A 24488-nucleotide genomic window follows, 5' to 3' on the forward strand; every position below is an offset into this window, starting at 1 on the left:
AAGGCGAAGTTTGTGCCTACGTCTCCCTATATGGATGTATCGGATCGTTCTCCTTTGAGGTCTCCTCCTCTCCTCCCATTGAGGAGGACGCCGGGGAGGCTTCCAAGAGGATCCTACTTGCTGTTCAGGAACAACTAGCCTCCTTGGTAGGAGTTCTGTCTAGAAATCCTAACGCGCAAGAAGAGGACGTTGCGCTTCCTATCAAGAAGTTTCGTCCTCTTTCTCCTGCCAGGCGCGAGGCGCCTTCCAGACATGAAGCTCCTCTTTCAAACATGTAGAAGAGGACGTGCATTTTAGAACAAGTGCAAGAGAAACGCGTGACAGACGTGAGCTCCAGACAGGACGCCACCCGTACGTGAGACGTCTTTTTAGGCGAGAAACGTCTTCCAGATACGTGCAGCCTATCAGGCACGAGATGCCAGCCAGAACGTCAACAGGGCGCGAAGCGTCATCCATACGCGAAGCTTCAGACAGGCGCTTGGCGCCAGCCAGGACGCCAACGAGCGCGAGGGCGTCCTCCAGACGTGAGGAGTCAGCCAGGCGCGAGGCGCCAGCCAGGACGCCAGCCGAGCGCGAGGCGTCCTCCAGACGTGAGGAGTCAGCCAGGCGCAAGGCGCCAGCCAGGATGCCAGCCGAGCGCAAGGCGTCATCCAGACGAGAGCAGTCAGCCAGGCGCGAGGCGCCATCCGAGCGCGAGGCTTCTTCCAGGCGCGAGGCTTCTTCCAGGCGCGAGGCTTCTTCCAGGCGCGAGGCGTCATCCAGATACGAGGAGACAGCTAGTCAAGAGGCGCCAACAAACGCGAGACGTCTTACAAGCGTCATCCGTCTTTCAGACTTGATGCTCCAACCAGACGTGAGACGTCTTCTGTTGTCAAGAAGGACTCTGTTCATTCTCTTAGTCCCCTCTCTATAAGGAGTTTGTCTCCCTCGGATAGAAGACTTCCTGTTTTGCTGGAGATTCTCATTTGGATCCCAAGATGGACAAAAATTCTGAAGACGAGGCTCGCGGTAGGGAAGGACTTCCAGCTACAAAGTCTTAACGGCCCTTCTTCTTGTGGAATATGGGGACGCGTTAACTCCTGCCGCTCCTCCCTCTCCGCGCGCTCTATTTTCAAGCGCAAAGGTGCCTAAATCATCATCTTTCTTGAAATTGAGACCTACTATATCCATGAAGAGGGCTCTTCAGTCACTTAATGCTTGGATGGATACCAAGAAGGAACTAGTCAGAACGGTCTTCTGCATGCCCCCAGCGAGACTCGCTGGCAGAAGGGGCATTTGGTACAAACGGGAGAGAATATGGGTCTTCTCTCCCGTCCTCTGGCCGAAGCAAGACTTTCTACCTTAGTAGATGCATCTTGAAGACAAGGACTGAACTCTGCCCGGTGTGACTTGGGGAATTTCGGAATTGGATCATCTCCTCAAGGGACTCTTCCACGTTTTGAGTCTTTAATTTCTTAGATTGGTCCCTTGGGGTGATGTCCAAGAAGGCTCATGACTCTGAAGGTCTCGACCCGGAAGTACTCCTTTGTTTGTATACTGTCGTGCATGACAAGGCAGTACAAGATGGATCCTTAGAAGTCTCCTCTTTATTTGGAGCGGGACTGATCAAGAAGAGGACAGTTTTCAGTGCTTTCTTGACCAAAGCAGTCTCGCACTCTCAGAGAGCAGCTCTGTTGTACTCTCCTTTATCTGACTTTTTGTTTCCTTCTCAGTTGGTGAAGGACATTTCCCGATCACTAACTGAGAAGGCGACTCAAGACTTGCTTCTTCAGTCATCTAGGAAGAAGAGACCTGCAGCAGTAGTTGAGAAGAAAGGGCCGAGTACGTCTCTTCAGCCCTTTCGAGGAGGCCCTCCCTCCAGAGCGCCCTCTAAAAGGAAGGCTCCTGAGAGGAGAGGTAGATCTGCCTTCCGTCCCTTTAAGAAGGGAAAGTGATGCTGCTCTCCTCCAAACACCAGTAGGTGCCAGGCTCCTGGGATTTGTGGAGTCCTGGGCACGTATCAACATGGACGCCTCATCAATGTCTGTGATAAGGAAGGGATACCTTATCCCTTTCCAGGACAGTCCTCCCCTGACTTCAACTCCGCGGGAACTGTCAGCCAAGTACAAGGATCCATGTGCTGAGGGTGATACTCTTCGACTGATGGTGGATCAGATGTGGGACAAGAGAGCGATAGAACTAGTACTGGATCAAAACTCCCCGGGGTTTTGGGGTTACAATCGCCTTTTTCTGGTTGTGAAGGCCTCGGGGGCCTGGAGGCCAGTACTAGACGTCAGCGCTCTGAACAAATTTGTTCAGAAGGAGTTCTCGATGGAGACTTCGGCCTCAGTCCTTGCGGCTATGCGCCAAGGAGATTGGATGGTGTCTCTGGATCTCCAGGACGCCTATTTTCACGTCCCGATTCACCCTTCATCGAAGAAGTACCTCCGTTTCATGACGGGGGGAAGGATCTTTCAGTTCAGGGCCTTGTGTTTCGGCCTTTCCACAGCTCCTCAGGTCTTCACAAGCCTGATGAAGAATGTGGCGAGGTTTCTTCACCTCAAAGGTGTAAATATCTCTCTGTATCTGGACGACTGGCTCATCAGGGCCAGATCAGAGAGACAGTGTTTGGAGGACCTTACGTTGACCCTAAACCTGATCAGATCGTTGGGATTACTCGTAAACCTCGAGAAGTCGCAGCTGACCCCCAGACAGAACTTAGTCTATCTGGGGATTCAGATGGATTCTCGGGGTTTTCGAGTATTTCCTTCGCAAGAGAGACTCGCAAAAGGCTTGGAGAAAGTCTCTCTCTTCTTAGGGAAGGAACAGACTTCGGCGAGGGAATGGTTGAGCCTTCTAGGGACCCTTTCCTCGCTCGAACAGTTCTTCCCGCTAGGAAGACTTCATTTATGTCCACTTCAATTCTTCCTCAAGAGGTCGGTTCTTGGAGTTGGAAGACGGAACATCTTTCAGACGCCTTTCCCATTCCAGTGGAGATGAGACCTCACTTAGAATGGTGGTTGCCCCCTTTGTTTAAGGAAAAACAAGGGAATCTCCCTGAAGATCCAGAACCCAAGCCTAGTGTTGTACTCCGACGCGTCGGAGAAAGGTTGGGGAGCAACATTAGGCTCGAAGGAGGTGTCAGGCACCTGGGAAGCAGCGCAGGTGTCCTGGCACATAAACTGCAAGGAACTCTCTTGCTGTACACCTGGCTCTGAAGAGTCTAGAACCTCTTGTGTCGAACAAAGTAGTTCAAGTAAATGTGGACAACACCACAGCACTTGCCTACATTCGGAAAACAAGGAGGACTCACTCCTTGTGCCTCTACGAACTTGCAAGAGACCTTCTGCTTTGGACGTCTCAGAGGAACATCCTCCTGCTTACGAGATTCATTCAGGGAGAAAGGAACATAAGGGCGGACAGACTCAGCAGGAGGAACCAGGTCCTTCACACAGAGTGGACCCTCCACAAAGATGTGTGTCAAGATCTCTGGTCTCTTTGGGGGACCCCTCATGTGGATCTCTTCGCCACGTTCCTCTCCAAAAGGCTGGAAGTCTTTTGCTCGGTCGTGGAAGACTCCAGAGCTCTGATAGTCGACGCCTTCCTACTAGACTGGTCTCACGTAGACGTCTACGCTTTTCCTCCTTTCAAGATCCTGGGACTAGTTCTGAAAAAATTTGTGGCTTCGAAGAAGGGGACAAGGATGACCCTTATAGCCCCCTTTTGGCTGGCACAAGATTGGTTCACGGAGGTGGTGGAGTGGATGGTAGATTCCAGATCCCTCCCAAGAAGGATGGATCTTCTCAGACAACCACACTTCCAGAGGTATCATCAAAACCTCCCTGCTCTCGCTCTGACTGCCTTTCGACTATCGAAAGACTCGTCAGAGCGAGAGGGTTTTCTCGTAAAGTTGCAAGCGCGATCACGAGAGCCCGCAGAGCCTCCACTAGACAAGTATATCAGTCCAAGTGGGAGGTTTTTAGAAGGGTGGTGCAAATCTAAGAAGTATCATCCTCCACTACCTCTGTAACGGAAAATTGCTGATTCCTGCTGTTTTCTAAGGGAAGAATCTCATCTATCTGTATCCACAATAAAGGGATACAGAAGCATGCTTTCGGCAGTCTTCAGGAATAGAGGATTAGATCTGGCAGATAACAAGGATCTCCACGATCTCATCAGATCCTTTGAGACTACGAAGTCTAAGGAACCGGTTCCTCCTAACTGGAACCTAGATGTAGTACTCAAATTCCTTCATCCGAAAGGTTCGAACTTCCTCATCTGGCGTCGTTTCGAGACATCACTAGAAAATGCTTATTCCTATTATCTTTAGCTACAGTCCAAAAAGAATTAGTGAACTACATGCTCTGGAGGATAGAGTAGGATTCAAGGGGGACTTGTTTTTGTTTTTTTTTTAGCTAAAAATGAGAATCCCGCGAATCCCTGGCCTAAGACCTTCGAGGTTAAAGGCTTATCGAGTCTCGTAGGTAGAGAAGCAGAGAGGTCTCTATGTCCTGTAACGAGCTTCTAAAGTTCTACCTTCAGCGAAAAAACACCAGATGGGGGGCTCTAGACAAGGTCTTTGGTGCGCGGTAAAAGACCCCACAAGACTGATGTCCAAGAATGCTCTTGCATTCTTTGTGAGAAACGTCATTACAGAGGCACATAAGATCTGCCCTGACGAAGAGTTTCGACTGTTGAGAATGAAAGCTCATGAAGTGAGAGCAGTAGCGACGTCTCTCTCGTTTCAAAAGAATATGTCACTTAAAAAACATCTTGGATACGACATTTTGGAGATGCAACTCAGTATTTGCATCTCATTACTTGAGAGACGTTCGTGTGACCTACGAGAAATGTTTTCTCTAGGTCCTTCGTGTCTGCGGATACGATCCTGGGTATAGGAGCCAACACCAATCCTTAAGTATATACATACCTTCTTTTTAGATATGTTCTAGAGTTTCTTCTAACAAAAAGGGCTTGGTGTCACACTGGCGGCCAGTCACTGTTGTTCAGTAAGAACTCTTGTGATATCTTATTAGATGAGTATAAAAATTTTTTTTGAAAATTTATGGATGTGTGCGTATTGTGTTTTTTGAGTTATGGTTGTTGTGAAGAGTTTGGGGATAACTCGGAACAATCTTTATTACTAACATGTGGTTAGGATCAGGTGGTCGGGATTGGTTGTATGCTCCTTCATAAGGTGTAATTGTCATATAAGTGGATCAGCACCCATTGACAAAGTCCTTTCAGGCTCTGCCGAGTAAGCGGATAAGACCCCATCGGCAGACCCACAAGAACTCTTGGCCATAGATCATATATCTCGCTAAAGTTTCTTGAGGTGATGCAGACTACTGGGCAACACCACGAAGTCTACCACCTATCAGGTAGGAACCAAGGTTTATTTATACCTACAACATATGTTGTTTACCTGTCTATTCCATAAGTAGCTGTCTCTTACCCTCCACCAAAGGGTGCCAATCAGCTAAGTATATATCTGACAGGTAAGTTGATTGTATGAAAATGATATTGTTATGATACAATAAAGTTTCATACATACTTACCTGGCAGATATATACGATTATGGCCCACCCAGCCTCCCCGCAGGAGACAGGTGGAAGAGAGAAAATATGATAGAAAACGGGAATGGTTCCTAGTCCTGCTGCCCAGGGCAGGCCGTTAGATCACCTGACCTACCTGTAGCGAGTGGCGCGAAATTTGAATTTCTGACGGGGACGACGGAGTCTTAGCTAAGTATATATCTGCCAGGTAAGTATGTATGAAACTTTATTGTATCATAACAATATCATATTTATTGTCAGCACCCTTATTTAAGCTGGTGTAAAGGGAAGGCTATTTTAGCTTTCTGCCTTAGAGCTGAGGATGATATTAAGGCTATGCTTTACAGTGCCCTGTAAGAATTCCAATGTAACCCCTTAGTGGGGAAAAAAAGAGGAAACTTCTCTATCCTGTTGGGGCATTTAAATTTAAAGGTTAAACCTAGAACATTTTTATCATCCTTTTAGAGACCTTGAACATCTTTGTCAAAGGTAAATACTGGAAGAGGCAAAGTTAACCTTTGGTTTTGTGGTTTAAAGAAACAGATTATGTTGTCAAAGGTTAAGCCTGGAAGAAGCAAAAATCAACCTTTTGTTTTATGGTTTTAGAAAACTTAGCTGTCTTTGCCAACGGTTAAGCTTGAAGGTGAAGTTAATTTTTCGTTTTTGCTTGGTTTTAGAAAACCTTGAATGATATGTGAAGGTTAAGCCTGGAAGAGGCAAAGTTAAACTTTTGTGTTGTGGATTATTAGAAACTTAAAACGCCTTTGCCAATGGTTAAACTTGAAGGCAAAGTTAACTTTTGTTTTGTGATTTTAGAAAACCTAGAATGTATTTGTGAAGGTTAAGCCTGGAAGAGGCAAAGTTAACCTTTTGTGTTGTGATTTTTAGAAACTTTGTCAAGGAACAAAGCGCATGAGAACTAGCTCCATATCTTCTACCTTTATTGAAGGTAAACATTCATCATGAGAGCAGCAGTTGCAACTTCATTTAGTGTTAAGTCAGTTTGTCACTCCAGAATATGATTGATCTGACACAGTAGAAGTACAATTCGGTTTTACCCGATCACTACCTTAAGTATGCAGAATTGTGTTTGAAAACAGTAAAGCCCTTATTCCACTACTTGTAGTGGGTAGTCTTTTTCCTAAACCAAAAAAAAGAGCAATTCTTTAGGCTCTTTGTTTTAAGTCCTTGGGTTTTATAGGGCTTTTGGACCCAGGCATAGGGGTCCTCGTACTGCTTGCATTTCATGCTGGCTGAATTGAAGTGGTTTTCTCTGCAAGGCTGCTCTTTGCTGCATATGTATGATAGACTTAGTCCCTGAATGGAATCCAACTTCTGATGGTAGTAAAATCCACCAAGGATTCAAGATCAGGTGAGAATGTTTTGGGTTTCATACAAGAAAACTTTAGCCCGAATAGCCGAGCGGAATTTTGTCTAGCTGCACTACCCACCATCCTCTTCTTAATGTGGGAATCAGCTAAATTTGAGAGTAGGTAAGATTCATCTCAAATGATATAAATTTTCATAACAAAATTTATTATTTGGATACTTACCTACTGTTAAAGTAGACCCACCCAGCCTCCCCACAACTTGGTAGGCTGTCAAGGAGAATTCTGACGAGCTAAAACATTCGAAACACACCTGGTGGAAAAATGACAAAATAAGAAAATGCCTTGCCCCCGGACTGCAAAAGACTGGCAAGCGAGGCGGCACTCACCAACCCATCAGGGCACCTGTCAGAAGCTATCTTGGCAATCACCACAGACCAGAGGTCCAGCCAAGAAACTGTCTGCAACATGGAGGCCGCCGTAGATTCCAAAGCTAAGGCGTCTTGCGGAGATAAGGACGGAGCCACTGACCTCACCTGTTTCAAAGTCAAACCCGGCTTTTCAGGCGAATAATGTCTGGGTTAAGGTGGCGTGACAACAAAAACGCAGAGCTCTTAGCATAGTACTTTCCTATGTCTTGTGAGAGGTTGGGGTAGTAGTTTGGTAGAGCCTCTAGAGCGAAGTGAACCATCCCGTCAGAAACAGAGGCGGTTAACCTCTGCAAGACCGTCTGAACGTGCCCTGACAACGTCAGCTGGAGAGAAGATTTGGGGTCCTGAGAAGTTCTCACCAAGGCTTCCAAAGCAAGAAGGAGTGTAAGACAACCGAGCCTGAGTCTTACTTTCCAAATTGTTGAACCCACGAATGAGATCAACAACCTCCGAAAAGGAAGACAGAAACTCCTGCGTGTCCCCTTCTTCCTGCTCTGGCACCGGGGACCGACGACGAGAAGGATGTGTAGGCTCTTCTAACACGTTTTCTTCACCAAAATTCACAGAAGGGTTAGTATGCAAACAGTCTGAAACCCTTACTAGTCTATCTGGTCTGGGTCTAATTGTCGGCCTCCGAGATGGACCCACAGTAACATCAGGCACATCACTTACCTCAACAGGTAACTCCAGAGTCCATGAACAGACACGGGCGTGGTGGCCGTACGTACGTGAGATGGGGGGAAACTCGAAGACTCAAGATTGACAGAGAATCCCTAATAGTGGAAGACTTGGAACCAAGCAAACACTCCAGCTGCTCCACCTCCGTGCTCACTACCTTCGACCTCTTGACAGGAGCCTTCAGGTCTTTACAGCAACGAATAGGCCTGGGAGAAGAAGGAGCCACTACCATCACGTGCACGGACGGAGGAGGTTGCAACACGCTTGCAATGTGCAAGGACGGGGTGGGGGGGTGGGGTGGTTGCACGTACGAGGTTTGGTGGTGAAGCAACCCCTGCAGAATACACATCACTAACACTGCCCGAAACCACAGCACTTTCATGAACACGTCCGTGCTGTTCCTCCCTCGGCGGCAAAGGAAGGGCAAAGCCTTAGCCTTCCAACGCTGAAAACGCCTACCAGGCGTAGAGGGGGATGAGGGAGAGGAAGACAGCACTAGCTTCTTATGCGCACTCTTCTCGCGTTTCTTACCAGTCCCCCCAACCGATAAGGCAGCCAACTTCACATCTAAAACAGAGTCCAGCCTCTTAAGAACTGCCTGGCAGATGATCTTGGACTGATGTGCCAGAGAAGGCTCCGAAGACAAGGAAGGGATATGTTCCGAACTGGGTGGCAGAGATGACGTTGCGTTTAAGAGAGGCGGATTAGAGGAGGTGACTGGGAGATACGTCATTGATGAGAGTGACGTCACAAGTGGTGGTGATGTCACGACTTCCCCTCTGAGCGAGGGGGATAGAGACGCCACTGGCGGAGGAATACACAAAGATGGGCCCTGTGACAACAACAACGGGGCTGACGCCGCAGCATCACTCCGAGACAAGGCGGCGGCAGACGCCGGCGGAGCAATACAAGATAGCCGACTGCTCCCACCCGTGGAGACAAGGCCGTGAGGAGGGGGGATGGCACCCTGGCTGGAATGGGGAGGAGGGGGTGCAAGCCTCCACATAATGCGCTAGCAACCTCTCCAAGGACGGGGTATCCCCTAGCCCAAGCGTCTTCCAAATTGCCGCCATTTTGGACGCCTCCGACTTGCTGGAATGAGAAGAGAATGATGAAAAAACCTCACCCTTCTCGGGAACCGAAAAGCTCCTGAGGAAGAGGGGGGCTACATTACAAAAAATACCCTGGCAACCTCCCGATACTTCCATCAACGAATCAATGGAAGAAAAGGAAGGAGATGCAGGGACAATGCTACTATGGGGGTTGACTACTGCGGAAGACAAAACATCGGGAATAGGGAGCAAAGCCCTCCCAAGAAGGAAGAGTGGAGACTCCTCTGGGTCCCTCTTACCATAAAACTTCCTCCCCTGCTCCAAAGACCATGCCCGGCCATAATACCAGGTAAAAACACACACAAACACACTAAAGGAACGAAACGGGCAAGAACCGGGGAAAAGGCCAAGAGAGGAAAAACCCAACTCTCGTCCAGGCGGTAAAGAAAAGACTGGAGTAGATGTTCAGTGTTTGACCTCTCTTCACTCAATCTACGCATGCGTTGCCAGATACCACAAGATTCCTTGCTTTCATCTGCTTTTTTACCGGATCCAAGCCAAGGCGCTAAAAATTATCCTATTGTTAAGACCGAGGGTTTGTTCGCGTATGAACAACAGGTAACTAGACAGTCATCCGGGCAGTCATTCGATTTTTTTTGTTGAATGCTGACGTGCCTAATTGGCGGGAGATGTAGCTAAATTTAACAGTAGGTAAGTATCCAAATAATAAATTTTATTATGAAAATGTATATTTATATTTCATTTACCGTATATACTCGAGTAACGTGCGATTTCGCATATCATGCGACCCCCAAATTTTCACCAATAAACAGTGGTTTTGTCATGTATCTCATGTATCATGCGAGTTCCTTTTCTGAAGGCGTCAGTTCATAAGGTTGGTGGTTTGGCATGCTAATGGCCGAGTCATTCAGATGTGTGCTGCTGCTAGTCGAGTTACGGTAATTTTCTTACTAATCTCGAGAATTTAATAGAAAATCTCAAGATTAAAAAAGAATCCCAAGATAATAAAATAATTGTAAAAATAACACGCCTTTGAGTCGTAAATAATTCTCTCTCTCTCTCTCTCTCTCTCTCTCTCTCTCTCTCTTCTCCTCTCTCTCTCGCCCTCTCTCTCTCTCAAAATCTCATCTGTCTCTCTCTCAGGAATAAATACTGTAATTTGAGTCTTTCACCAACGGGTATCAGTAAATGTGTAGACATTGTGTGCGTGTTTAAAAAATGTGCAGTACACAAATTCCGATGTTTCGGTTTTTGGAATTTTTCAGATTTCGGAAATGTGAGGTCAGATGCATAATCAAACAAACATCACTACTGCAGCAAAAACATTTTTTCCCTTTATGTTTTTCATTATTGTTATTTATTAATTACAGTTTATTTAAATAAAAATAATATAATACTGTTAAATGAATGTGAGATAACTAAGATCACCTATAACAAAATAGTGGGACGATTAATATCATATGTTCACTAATAGCTATTATTTTCAAAACAAACATTCCGTAAAACGCAAAAAATATATGTACATGACAATCAAAATATAATAATGTTTTGCAGTTCAACTTGTGAATTTTAACAATAAGTATGACTATATAATATATTTCACCATATCGATCTTGAAGTTGTAGAGTCGTAAAATTTTGAGGATGGTCCGGGAAAAGGATTTGTACTTCGTGATTACGTATCGCTACAACACCATGTGGTATTTTCATACCACTATATTGATGACGCATCGCTACGACACACTTGTATTTTTCATACCACTATACATTAAAGTTAAAATGATCATATTATATTATTGTTTTCACGAAGAAATAATTATATAAAGAAAATTATTGAGTAATTTTTGCCGTCAGCAGTCAGAAAATCACGAACATGGTAACGTTCAAAACTAGTGCCATCCACGGCATATGTCTATAAATAGAACAGAAGCAGAGGGCATTCATTGGCTAACAGATCTCCATGGCTACCAACCAACCAATCAGGTGTTAGTTATACTACTCTGTGAATTTCTTAGAATGAACGTTTACACACGCGAAGCTAACGATGATGTGTGTGTTTTGCATACAATACGTAGTTTTAGTTTTTATTAGTGTAAGTATTTTACTGATTACATGAAGAATATAATGATTCCTTCTCATTACTTTGAATGCAAAATGGTTTGAAGATTCTTCCGCAAAAGGAAAATAAAAGAAAAACAATTTCTTTAGGAGATGATACCTATTTACTAACGCGGTTGACATAGCTTCAAAACAAAATTCAGCTCTTTAATCTCTGGAAAAATGTTAATCTTTCTGTCTGCTGGTCACAACCTTTATATCCCCGGCGACTAACAACAACTGTTTTGGTCCTCCCACGTGTTTGATCGCATATCTGCCAAATTTATAACAACAACAGAGATAAAACCATTTCTCCCATTACAGATATCAAATACTATCTTTTCCGTTACGCATTATTCTAGATAAATTATGTAAGTTCACGATTGATATAGTTTTTTTATGTAATAACAAGAAACTGAGTCAGATTTTCTATACCATGGCATCTCATTTTGGTGCTGTTGCGAATATTTCAACCAGTTCCACGTGCCTTTAAATCCAAACTGACTGTACAGTCTGGAGGCAGTTCTCCCTTCTACACATATCTTGATTTCTTAATATCGTAGTTATAGAATAAATTGGTGAGCAAGGAAATATGAAATAAAGCATAACAGAGTAAGTTTGACGAGTGAGAAAAACAATCGTATACAAACAGATTCTCTCTCTCTCTCTCTCTCTCTCTCTCTCTCTCTCTCTCTCTCTCTCTCTCTCTCTCTCTCTCTGACAAAATAATAGATAAGAAACAATGACTGAATATTGCTTGAATGCGATATGGCAAAGTTTTGGCCTGACGAAGTGTGGAGTGACTTTGACACCGACTACAAGTTATTCCTGGTCATCTCACAGCCTTCCCCCCCCCACTTGGATAGACATCAACTTCACAGCCGAGAAAGGGCAATCGTATACAAAATAATTAGGTATGGAAAAAAAAAAAAAAATGCGAAATGTGGGCCTATGTTGTCCCATAAAAAAAGCTTTCGCTTGGACAGCTGAGGAGAGAGAGAGAGAGAGAGGAGATGAGAGAGAGAGAGAGAGATAAGAGAGAGAGAGAGAGAGAGAGAGAGAGAGCGCAGGGCCGAATAGGAAGGAGATTAAAGTACCTGGGAATGAAAACCCCTTATAATCTTATAATTATAGCCTCGGGGTTTGTCTCGAGGACATTCAAAGGTCTGTCAAACACGGGCAGTTGTTGTTATTGTAAAATTAGCATAAGGGCAGATCTTTTAAAGCCACGCCAGAGAGCTCGCCACGGTGGCAAGACTATACCTTCCATATGAAGATGAAATGATCAAAGATCTGGAAGATGACGAATATGACTGCCTTGATGGCGAAGAATTCAGAGCAGTATTTGATGATACGGACACGGAGAGCGACTTTGGAGGATTTTAGTTTATTAATTTTATGCATTTTTTTTTTACTTTAATAAATTTTCACTTGACTGCGTATCCTAAAATAAAAATAATAGTTCAAGTAACAAATGTTTCTTTTACCGAGTAAAACAAAAAGTAAAAATTCCTTCGGTATTGTGTCTTAATCAACTGATTTGGAAATTATAGATGGTTAGACTAGAATAGTTAAACATGCTGTATAAACCAAAATAATGCAAATGGCGCACGATCGCTCTTTTGTATTTTTAAAATACAATAGTAATATGAGAATGCATACAATATCACTGGATATAGTGAAGTAGAAGTAAAGCATGACTTTTTAAAAGATCTACTGTTTTCCTCCGGTAGTAACTATCGCAATCTGCCGATTTGGGAAAGCATAGAAGGACGCTAATTTTATACCGCGTGTATGATGCGACCCCTTTAAAATTAGCTTCAAAATTAGGTTTCAAAAGTCGCATGATATGCGAGTATATACGGTATACTAAGTTCTACAGAATCTTATCTACTTTGTTCTCCTTGTGAATTACAGGTTAGGCTATTTACAATTATTGGGGTTGTTAATGAGTTCATAAGAGCAAATGATATTTTACAGTAAATTTGTTCTGCTACAAACCCATTAATCATAATATTTAAGGCCTTTTTCCCTTTCCCTTACTCTTTCAGTTGGAGATCGGTACAGAGGAATGGAAGTGTTTTGTTCTCTAATGGAGTTGACTTTTGTATGTGAAGTTGATCTTTCTCATTCCAAGATATTTCGTTTGGGTATGCCTGAATTAATTTATAGGAGTAAAGATTCTTATGATTTTTGGAACACTCGCCCCAGTTTTATACTGACACCTTTTATTTAGGTGAGCGAGTCAGAGACTTCTGACATGTCCAATTTAGCAGTTCTCTGGTATTATAGCAATATTTTACTAAAAATAGTGCTAAAGAGGACACATTTCACGGAGCGACACGGCTTCCTCGCCCAGAAATAGATTTTTCCTACGTCAAAATCCCTTTTTTGTCATGAGTGGTAAATTGATATGGTTCAACAAATATTGATACTGGTTTTCAGGACTGTGAAATGACCAATGGTATTAAAGAGGAAGTGCCAGATACTGTAGAGTTACGCAACCACTTAGTTACTGATATGGACACATGTTTCAAGGATGATGAAGAGGACACAAAGGAACTCTTTATAGCTGAAGATTTTGGAAGCTGGAATTCCCAGCACCGAGATGACTGTCTTCAAGTAAGTAAACATTTAAGGATTAATTTTTTTAGTTCATAGCAAACCCATCAGTCATATTGAGCCTTTTGTATTTGTAATTTGAGCGACCCCAGATGCATGTCCTCTAAAGTCTTGAAGACAGGAGTAAAATTGCCAAGAATTGTTAAGCACATATGCATGTGTAAAAACTACCCAGTTTATTTTGCTGTTTTTTTTTCAGAACTGTGAACTTCAGTGTGAGAATGCTCTCAGCTTGTCTTTGACATTGGGATTCTTCAAATTAATTTTCCTTCATTTGTATTCAGTGCTAGAAGTATTCTCTTTTCATCTTGTAATTTCATTCCCAATTTCATTTGTAGTGAGTTTGCTAGCTTCCTTTAAGTAGTTTTGGGATTGAGGGGTCGGTAGAAAAGTAATTTGAAACGTGTCACAACGAAGGGTTGTAATAAAGAGTAAAGGATGTATTATGTGTTGCTGTGCTTAGATTTTGATTTTGTCTCTCTCTCTCTCTCTCTCTCTCTCTCTCTCTCTCTCTCTCTCTCTCTCTCTCTCTCTCTTTTGTAGCATACACACAGGATTGCTTTCATATTTTGGTTTGAAAAATAAATACATGGAAAGAATACTGCTCAAAATATAAATGAAAATAATGGTAATGCATAAAACAAATATTGTTTCTCTCTCTCCCACTTATATCAAGTATCTTAATATATTGTACAAATCCTTTAATAAAATGTGAATTTCATCAGAAACATTAAAAACAAAGCCAAACTAGTTCTAGGTCTACCTAGCACTCTCGATGCATCCAGCACTACATCCCCTCCCAGCCATGGAAACTGCTCCCCAGCTCCACCCACCTTCCAAAACAACCCCCTTCTCTAAGCCTTCCTCTACCCCTCTCCATGGCATAATATCTGAGAGGTGAGCAATCTCTCCCATAATTTTCATTGACTCACGAAGTGCTATTGATGCTATAAACAAGTACAAATCTTCAAGTCAACTTGTCCAAGAAATCCAAATAAAAATCCATTAACTTCTCCAATCTAGATTATCAGTAAAACTTTGTTAGATTCCAGCACGTAGGAATTGAAGGGAATGAAATGCATATTCTGCTGCTAAATTAGTATGCATCATTAACCCAATAATATCATATGACCCTGTATCAGACTGGATAGCATCTATCAAATCTCTGATACAGTGACCCCCCGGTTTTGTGTTTCACATTTCTGCAGTCCACTTTGTTACGGATTTTTTATATTACCCATATCTCTAAAATTATTACTAATTTCCTTTTTCTTGTAGAAACAACACTATTTATTCACTAATTGCTGCATTTTTTCATATTGTGTGTGTAATTAACACTCGCCCCAGTTCTATACCGACACCTTTTATTTAGGTGAGCGAGTCAGAGACTTCTGACATGTCCAATTTAGCAGTTCTCTGGTATCATAGCAATATTTTACTAGAAATAGTGCTAAAGAGGACACATTTCACTGGGCGACACGGCTTCCTCGCCCAGAAATAGATTTTTCCTACGTCAAAATCCCTTTTTTATGAAAATATTATTTACAGCATATGTATACCTAGTGTTATGCTTCTATTAACCCTTTACTGCCGACTGGACGTATTTTACGTCGACATTTTTTGTCTCTCGTGTGCCGACTGGACATATTTTACGTCGACTTACAAAAGGGATTTTGACGTAAGGAAAAATCTATTTCTGGGCGATTGGCTCGTGTCGCCAGCGAAATATCCTTTAATCTATTATTTCTAGGGTAAATGTACTAACACATACCAGAGAATAAATAAAATAAAGAAAAAGGTCAGTATAACTGACTCGCTCACCCTCCAGGAGGGTGTCGGTATGAACACTAGGCGAGTGAGACCACAACCACGAGCCAAATGCCAATAGAAATCTCCCACTACCAAATCCCTCCAAGAGGGGAGCCGACCCACATGGGGTGATCAGCTCGTACTAACTACTACTCCATCCCATGCTGTCGACTGCTGCGCCCCTGGTGGCCATCCTGAAGTTAGCAGACAATCTTGGCGAAGGGATGGGTAGGGTGGGATTTCGCTGGCGACACGAGCAATCGCCCAGAAAATTAGATTTTTCCTTACGTCAAAAATCCCTTTTCTGGGCTCAGCTCGTGTCGCTGCGCGAAATCGTACCAGAGAAATAGCACAAGATTGTAAACAAAAGTAATAAATTAAAATAATCATAGGTCTCAAATAAAATAAAGTAAAAATAAAAAGAATATAATTGCTAAAAAGATACAAATACACAGTGATACAAAGTAACAATATGCTTAAATTACCCTTAATTCTAAACATGTTTCTTAACATAAGGTAATTTACATATGTACAGAGGTAAATTGGCTTACATGTAACAAAATGGTATCTGTGTAAAGGCATGTATCAAAATATAATAGCAATTCAAACAATCAAATTAATCAACAATGATAATATATAAGGAATGTATATGACTTAATATACAAAACCCGTAACCATTATAAATGAGATGTATCCCCTAGCATAAAAATAAGGGGGTAACATCCATGAGATCAATATGCATAATCATCTGTGAGTGTCCCTAGCAAAAAAAATAAGGGGCACTCTTACCTTATTAAAAAGCAGCTAGGCACAAGGTGAATGTAAATGAACAATGTAGGAATAGACGAACTGTTGGGTGAGGCAGGTAGAAAGGAGGACTGCATCTTCTACTACAAATTAACTAGAGTCAGGGGAAACTAGTTTCCCGCTGCTACTGCTGAAAATTTCAGAGCTTCCAAGGACTTAAGGTAATGGCGTTTGAACACTGTCGGCGATTTCCATCCGGTATACTTTTTCAACTCATCAAAGTTCATGTGTTGGAAATAATTAATTGAGGTGGCTACTGCCCTGACATCATGTGCTTTTGGAAAAGAGTCAGGATTGGCTTGTTTGATAAAGTACAGGATTTGTTGCCTGATGCCTTTAATGGATAAAGTTCCACCTTTTTCCCTCTTAAAGAGGGGCCCCGATGAGGATGAGGAGGTCCTGGATAGAAAGGCTCGTAAGGTTGAAACTGGACAAAGGGATACATCTTGTGGAAGAGGTAATACTTTCCAAGGTTCCCACCTCATCAAAGGATCTTCATTTTTTGCCAAAAAGCTACGTTCCGGAGAAAGTAGGACTTCCCCTGTGGGAAGGAATTGAATATGATCCGGATCTCTGGACAAAGCCGACAGTTCTGAAATTCTTGCTCCTGAAGCCAGGCTTAATAAAAATAGGGTTTTCCTTAGGAGCATCATAAACGAGCATGTGTCATTATCGGTTTCGGAAGCCAGTTTAGAACATCGTTTAAGAACCATGAAACTGACGTAGGCCTCACAGAAGGCCTAAGTCTAGCACATGCCTTAGGAATAGACGAGAAGTAGGTATCCGTCAAGTCTATGTAAATCCAAATTGAAATATCTTTTTCAAGGCTGACTTGTTTGTCGTAATCGTGCTAGCTGCTAAACCTTTTTCAAATAAGGATCTGAAGAAGGATATAGCTGAAATTAACTGTCATGATTCTGATATCTGACTCTCTCAGGAAGGTGCTAACTTTTTGACAGCAGCATCATACTGCCTCAAAGTTGAATCCCTTTTATCGGATTCCAAGAAGAGAATATTCTGAGGGTCAATATTCGCATCTCTTTTGCCGCAAACTTCATGAAATCCATAAAGTTAGGGTTTTGAGAATCCCTGAGGAAGCGAACACAGTCTTCGTTTGTACTGACTGGGAGAGCTTGGGACTGGGGATCCGAAGGGGACGAAGGCCCAGTTCCAGAATCAGGGGGTACCAATTGCTCTTCGGCCAGTCTGGGGCTACTAGAGCCACTTGACCCTTGAATGTCCTGAGTTTGTCCGATACTTTCATACGGAGATTCACTGGAGGGAAGACGTAAATCTTCCCCCAGTTGTTCCAGTCTAGAGCTAGGGCGTCGTGGCGTAAGCCAGAGGGTCCAGGTTGGGGGCTACATAACACGGTAGTTTGTGGTTCGCTTGGGATGCGAATAGGTCCACCTGAAGCCCTGGGACTCTTTGAAGGATCCATTGGAACGAACTGTCGTCTAGTGACCATTCCGACTCTAGGGGTACTGATCGGGATAGGGCGTCTGCTATGACGTTTCTGACTCCAGCTATGTGGGTGGAGGAAAGATGCCAACTGAATTTGTCTGCCAGGGAGAAGATGGCTATCATGACGTGATTTAGATGACGTGACTTGGAGCCTCCTCTGTTTATGCAATGTACTACCACTGCGCTGTCCAGGACTAGCTTTATGTGGGAGTACCTTGGTGGGAGTAATCTTTTCAGAGTCAAGAATACTGCCATTGCCTCCAGTACGTTTATGTGAAACTGACGGAACTGAGGTGACCAAATCCCTTGAACCTTTTTGACTTGGGAGTACCCTCCCCAGCCGCTTAAGGACGCGTCTGTGTGGATGGTGATCCCTGGTGGAGGGAACTGAAGGGGTACTGACACTGATAGATTCTTGACTTTTGCCCACGGTCGAAGCCGATTCTTTAGAATCAGAGGCACTGAGGATAGCTTGTCCCTGGACCTGACATTTGCTCGTGAGCGCCAGATCCTGGTTAGGTCTTTCAATTTGGCTTTCATCAAGATGTTCGTTACTGAAGCAAACTGGAGAGAGCCGAGGATCCTTTCCTGAGCTCTCCTGGATGCCAGTTTGTGATTTCAGAAAAATTGCTGGACCTGACTTCGCTATTTCTTTCCTTTCCTTTTGGTAGATGGAATCGGACAGAGTGTGTGAGGATAGATTCCATTGAATGCCTAGCCACTGAAAGTTTGACTCTGGAGTGAGTCTCGACTTGGATTTGTTTATCTTGAATCCTAGATATCTAGGAACTGGATCACTTTCAGTGTGGCCTTGTTGCATTCTTCGACTGATGGGGCCCAGATCAACCAATCGTCGAGATACGCCACTACCATAATCCCTTGCGCTCTGCTGAGGCTGTTTGCACTACTACTTCCGCTAGCTTCGTGAACACCCTGGGTGCCACGTTGAGCCCGAATGGAACTACCTTGAAGGAGAATGTCTGGTCTCCTATCTTGAATCCCAGATATGGACGGAAGTGCCTTGCAATAGGGATATGATAGTAGGCGTCTGTAAGATCGATAGAGGTGGACGGCCCCACGGGGAAGTAAGGTCCGCACCTGTGAGATCGTGAGCATCTTGAACTTGTCGCAGCGGATGGCTAAGTTTAAGCGGGACAAGTCTAAGATTACTCTTCTTTTGTTTGAGCCTTTCTTTGGCACGCTGAACAAGCGACCTTGAAATTTTAACCTCTTGACTTTGGCTATAGCTCCTTTCTGAAGGAGGTCCTCTGCGTATTCTGTCAATTCTTTGGAAGGAAGTTGACGGAAAGGTCTGGCTGGAGGTGGGTTCGTCAACCAGCTCAAACCCAGCCCTTTTGACACTATGCTCTGAGCCCACTGGCTGAAGTTCCACCGGTGGCGAAAGTGAAACAGCCTCCCTACCTACCTGAAGTTCTTCATTGGTTCTTGTAACCACCTCGGCCTCCTCTGAAGTGCTTTCCCCTATTGAAGGGGTCTCCCGATCCTCTTCCACGAAAGGACCGCTTACCTCTGCCTCCCTTGCCCGAGCGGTCATACTTCTGAGAAGCTTGACTCTCGAAGGCTTGATTGTAAGCTGGAGAGATGGCATATGAGGTGGAGGGTTGAGGCTAGAGGGGATATCACATAAATAGGTTGTGATTGACCTTTAGACGTGGAGGGTTGGGCAGTCTGCACTAACGGCACAGCTGGAACTTGCTGGGGGAAGCGCGGTGTTTCTTTTGGTAAGGTTGGAAACGTCTGGGTTTCCTTTGTCCCTTACCTTTAGGTGTCAGGTCTTGCTCCTCCTAGCCGTAAGACCCCAACGGTCTTTAAGGCTCTGGTTCAACCTCGTAGCCTCTGCCTGTACTTCCTTAACCATGGCCTCTGGGAAGAGATCTGCGCCCCAGATGTTGGAAGAGAGTAACCATTCGGTTTCGTGACGAATGGTTGCCTCTAGCAGGACATGCTTCCTACAATTCGTTCTAGCAGTGGCAAACTCGAACATATCTGACTGCACCGTTTGAGTCAGGGCTTTGGTCATAAGCTTAAAAATTGGTTCTGAACCATAAGCCATGGTTGCTACCTCAGACATAGCCATCGAGTTGATTGATCTGGCTAGTCGTGATTTTGAGTCAAATTCAGCCTGAATAAGACTATCTGGGAGCCTGGGTAGCTTTTCACCAAACTGCTCCATAGCACAGTCAGGTTTGAGTTTGCCAGCTGAGAATGTATTTGGCAAGTCTTCCCACAATTCTCCGATTGAAGGGAGCAATGGAGATGTGGGATCTGCTTCTTTCAACTGAGGCATGGGTTCCCCCTTCTGAGCTGCTGAGATGGTCGACCTTGCTATCTTGGTTAGGAACGGGAGCGGGGTACTTTCATCCATTGTGAAAATGGTAAAGGGACTTTTAAATGGTTGTACTTTGGTGTTTGAACAATCCATGTCCTCTAAACATCTGAGCCATTCTCGCTGAGCCTGGTCTCTAGAATAGAGGACTGTCTCCTTTGGTACCCTATCGTCCCGAACCATAGCCGAAGGCGTGAGCCTTGCGTAGCCTATAAAAGGAGGCTGTAGGCTTCCGGGTAGAACTAGAAGTCCTCTATTCTTCGAGTTCCGAACTCCGGTATGGAGATAAGACCATCCTGGAAGGGGCATATGACGCTACTCTCCAAGGATTGGTTCAATGGAGAAAGGCGGGGCAGCGAGTCATACGGGGGAAGCTGAGATCCACTAGTGTTGGAGGTTGAGGGAGAGGCTAGAGGGGCTTCTCTTAGACCGGCTATAATAGAATCCTGAGAAGTGATCCTGTCCGATAGGCGAGATATCATTTGTTCCATACTACTCTTAAGGGTACCCACTAGATCGCCCACCTGTTGCAACAGGCCAGCATTGGAGTCCAAAGCCGGAGCTGCTGCGGAGGTGGAGGGTAGGCTCTGAATAGGAAACCAAAGGTAGCGGAACTGGTGATACTGCCGGGGTACGAGATCTCTCCTTGGGTTTACTTTTCGAGGACTTAGAGCCGGAGCTAGAGCCTTTAGACCTGTCTGGGCCGGGATTACGAGCCGGAGACTTACGCGAGGAAGAAGACGAGGACGTCTTCTTCGAAGACGATGACGTCTTAGTCAAGGTCATTATTTTAGACTTGATCTTAGGTCTAACCGAAGCCTCAGGAGGAGTATACAATTCATCAGCCGTAAAGCCTTGGAAGGATGGAGAAGTTGCAGGAGTAGAAGAGACAGTCAGACTCAAGGGAGACCCTTGGGTACCTGCATTACTTACCTCGACCAACAGGTCGTCTATACCTACCATAGGTTCAACATTAATATCCAGGGTAGCGACATCCGTGGAGATATCCTGGTCTTGTTCAGTTAAAGAGGCCGCCAGTTGTTGTTGGATGAAGGCAATAGACGGGTCCGCATCTACCGGGTCGACGTACCCTGTCGCCTTGCCTCCGGGTAAAGATGAGCAATGCCAAACGCTTCTCAAGAATTGTAGGGCTGTGACCCTGGCGGCGTTCTTGCCAAAACCTCCGACCCAGGCCCGCAGGGTAGCCAGTGCTGTATCCCTTACTGCCGGAGCCTGTAAGAGAGGACGTATTTTAGACTTAAGAATCACTTAGAACTAAAACTTAGAGTATAACTTAAACTAGATGTCTTAAGTTAATAAATGATGGAAACTTAAGTACTAAAAGAAGCGAAGCAGCTACTGGAGGTGGAATACTTACGCCTTCCAAAAGCTGGCTCACCAGATCGTAACATATGGTACACGTTTCATGGTACCAGACCTGGATGTCACCGTGCGGAGTCGCGCATGGAGCATGGGACCGGCAAACTTCGTGTCCACAGGGGTCCTGAAGTGTAGCGGAACATCCCGGATGCTCACAGTTGGTGGCCTGTAAGTGGGAAGACACATGAGTATCTTAGAGGGATAACACTTACAGACTAAAGGGCAAAAGAACTCCGTTACATGCGGAGCTCGGAAAAAATTTGGGCATAACCCCTCCCTGCATTGCCTGAATAGGCTATAATCCCGGAAAGATCCGGTACAATATAGGGAGGGAGGGGGGGGGATTGGTTTAAGATAATTAAGATAAACTTAAAAATAACTTAAACCTAAGCACAAGCGAACCGGACTAGGTCCAGTTGAAGCGGAGTGTAGTAACTCAGCTAACGGTAAGGTTAGTAGAGACCTGCTGTATGCACCTGTCCAACTATGGTTGGACTATCTCCTTCCGCTGGATACCAGAACTCCGATAGGGAGGAGCTCTAGTAAGGAGGGAAGGGCGAGAGGACATACATGCTCGAGCTAACTCGGAGCGACAAGGCAGTAACGGAGGGGGTGGGGGGGGGGGAAGGCCAGGGCCCCCCCCACAACGTACCAACCCGGCCGGAACCGAGAAGCGGAGAGGTCGGATCCAGTCTGGGTCTGTCCGACTCCCTAGCCCCTCCGGTGGAGGGGAGAGGGGGAGGCAGGCTCGGGTATGTGAGGCGAGCAAGGACAGACCGACCCACCCCCGCCCGACTCTATGGGAGAGCGGGGTAGGGGGAGAGGGGACTGGGCAGGCGTCTGGCCGACCCGTGATCACACAGTGACCACGAGGCGATAACTGGGATACGGTAACCCAACCTAGGCCAACCAACTGATCAGAGAGAAGCTATCGGGAAGCAACCTGAACTGAAAAGCGGTAGCCTATAGCCCATAGGGCTGAAACCAACTGATCAGAGAGAAGCTATGTGGAAGCAACCGAACTGATCAGCGGTAGAATAGGCTCTGCGAGCCGGGACCTAGGCTAAGCCAGACGCCAAACTAACCTAATAATGACAAAATACACAAATAAATAAAATAAAAATGAAAGAAAGAAGGTAAAAAAGTAGGAGAAAAAAATCCAGGAGTGTACGACTAACCCGAAGGCAAGTCCCTACCACTCAAAGCTAGTCCAGGGGCCCGATACGAAGAACCCAGACTAGGGTATCGGATAGAAAAAGCCTACATAAGGTGATAAACATGCATGCATGACAACCTGAGTAGACCTTAATGACGCGGATAATCAAAATAGAGCGTAAATGAAAGGGGGGATGTTCCAGGTATGGAAGACCAAGAACGAACCCATCACGAGGCAGGACCCCATGCCGCCATGCTTCCGACCCCGAGAACGTATTTATACCTAAAAAACGGCAAATACTGTCTCAGGGACGGAAAAAACGCACTAACCGTAAATACTGAGTACTTAACTTAGCTGCTGCAATAGCTGTACGCTCCATTATCGAAAATCCGAAGAAAGGGAAAGGGCACAAAAAAACACAGAGAGAAAAATAGCACTTGTGACTCGTGCGAGCTAACGAAAAAGGATGGCCACCAGGGGCGCAGCAGTCGACAGCATGGGATGGAGTAGTAGTAGTACGAGCTGCTCACCCTGTGGGTCGGCTCCCCTCTTGGAGGGATTTGGTAGTGGGAGATTTCTATTGGCATTTGGCTCGTGTTGTGGTCTCACTCGCCTAGTGTTCATACCGACACCCTCCTGGAGGGTGAGCGAGTCAGTTATACTGACCTTTTTCTTTATTTTATTTATTCTCTGGTATGTGTTAGTACATTTACCCTAGAAATAATAGATTAAAGGATATTTCGCGCAGCGACACGAGCTGAGCCCAGAAAAGTTTTTTTTTAAAATTCGCGGAAAAATACTTATAGGCCTACCAGCCTAAAACTTTTGAATCACGCGCCTTGGGGGATGCTGGGAGTTCACGGATCAAGGTGTTGTTTTGTTTACAATCGTTACGCAGGCGCGCAAGCGTGAATTTCTTTCTTGCCGCACTAAAAAGTATCTGTGACACATCTCGGAAATTATTTCGTCACTTTGACATAATTTTTGTACCATTGTAAATTAGCCGTTACATGAAGTATTATATATGAAAATGTGCGCATTTTTATGTAGAATACAACAATAAAATACTCATGATTGTAGCTTTTATCAGTTTTATATAAATAACGATAATTGCCAAAATTTCAACCTTCGGTCAACTTTGACTCTACCGCAATGGTCGAAAAAACGCATTTGTAAGCTAAAACTCTTATATTTTAGTAATATTCAATCATTTACCTTAATTTTGCAACTAATTGGAAGTCTTTAGCACAATATTTCGATTTATGGTGAATTTATGAAAAAACTTTTTCCTTACGTCCGTGCGGTAACTCTTCCGAAAAAATCATACATGCGATTGTGGTAATGTTTGCACCATTTTAAAATTAGCCGTTATATAAAGTTTTATAGTATATGGAAATGTGCGCAATTTCATGCACAATACAACTAAAAAAAAACCCATGGTTGTAGCTTTTATCAGTTTTGAGATATTTTCATATAAATAACGATAATTGCCAAAATTTCAACCTTCGGTCGACGCAATTGTAAGCTAAAACGCTTATATTCTAGTAATATTCAAGCATTTACCTTCATTTTGCAACAAATTGGAAGTCTTTAGCACAATATTTCGATTTATGGTGAATGTTTGCACCATTTTAAATTACCGTTACATAAAGTTTTATATATGAAAATGTGCGCAATTTCATGTAGAATACAACAAAAAAATAAATTGAAGGTTGTATCTTTTCTCATTTTCGAAATATTTGCATATAAATCACGATAAATAG

At 44.3% G+C, this 24488-nt stretch overlaps 2 protein-coding genes across 3 annotated transcripts in view; one reads left to right on the forward strand and one right to left on the reverse strand.

Moving 5' to 3' along the window:
• LOC135223583 (zinc finger and BTB domain-containing protein 14-like) overlaps nt 1–24488 on the reverse strand; it is a 315347-nt gene that overhangs the window by 277223 nt on the left and 13636 nt on the right. The gene's annotated exons all lie outside the window — the stretch shown is intronic.
• LOC135224151 (uncharacterized) overlaps nt 1–24488 on the forward strand; it is a 63368-nt gene that overhangs the window by 34143 nt on the left and 4737 nt on the right. Inside the window, exon 2 of the mRNA XM_064263030.1 lies at nt 13586–13762. Within this exon, the coding sequence (XP_064119100.1) occupies nt 13586–13762 (177 nt within the window). The remainder of the gene's footprint in view (nt 1–13585; nt 13763–24488) is intronic.

This window comes from Macrobrachium nipponense, chromosome 10 (genome assembly GCF_015104395.2).
Source record: "Macrobrachium nipponense isolate FS-2020 chromosome 10, ASM1510439v2, whole genome shotgun sequence".
In the NCBI taxonomy this organism is placed as follows: domain Eukaryota; kingdom Metazoa; phylum Arthropoda; class Malacostraca; order Decapoda; family Palaemonidae; genus Macrobrachium; species Macrobrachium nipponense.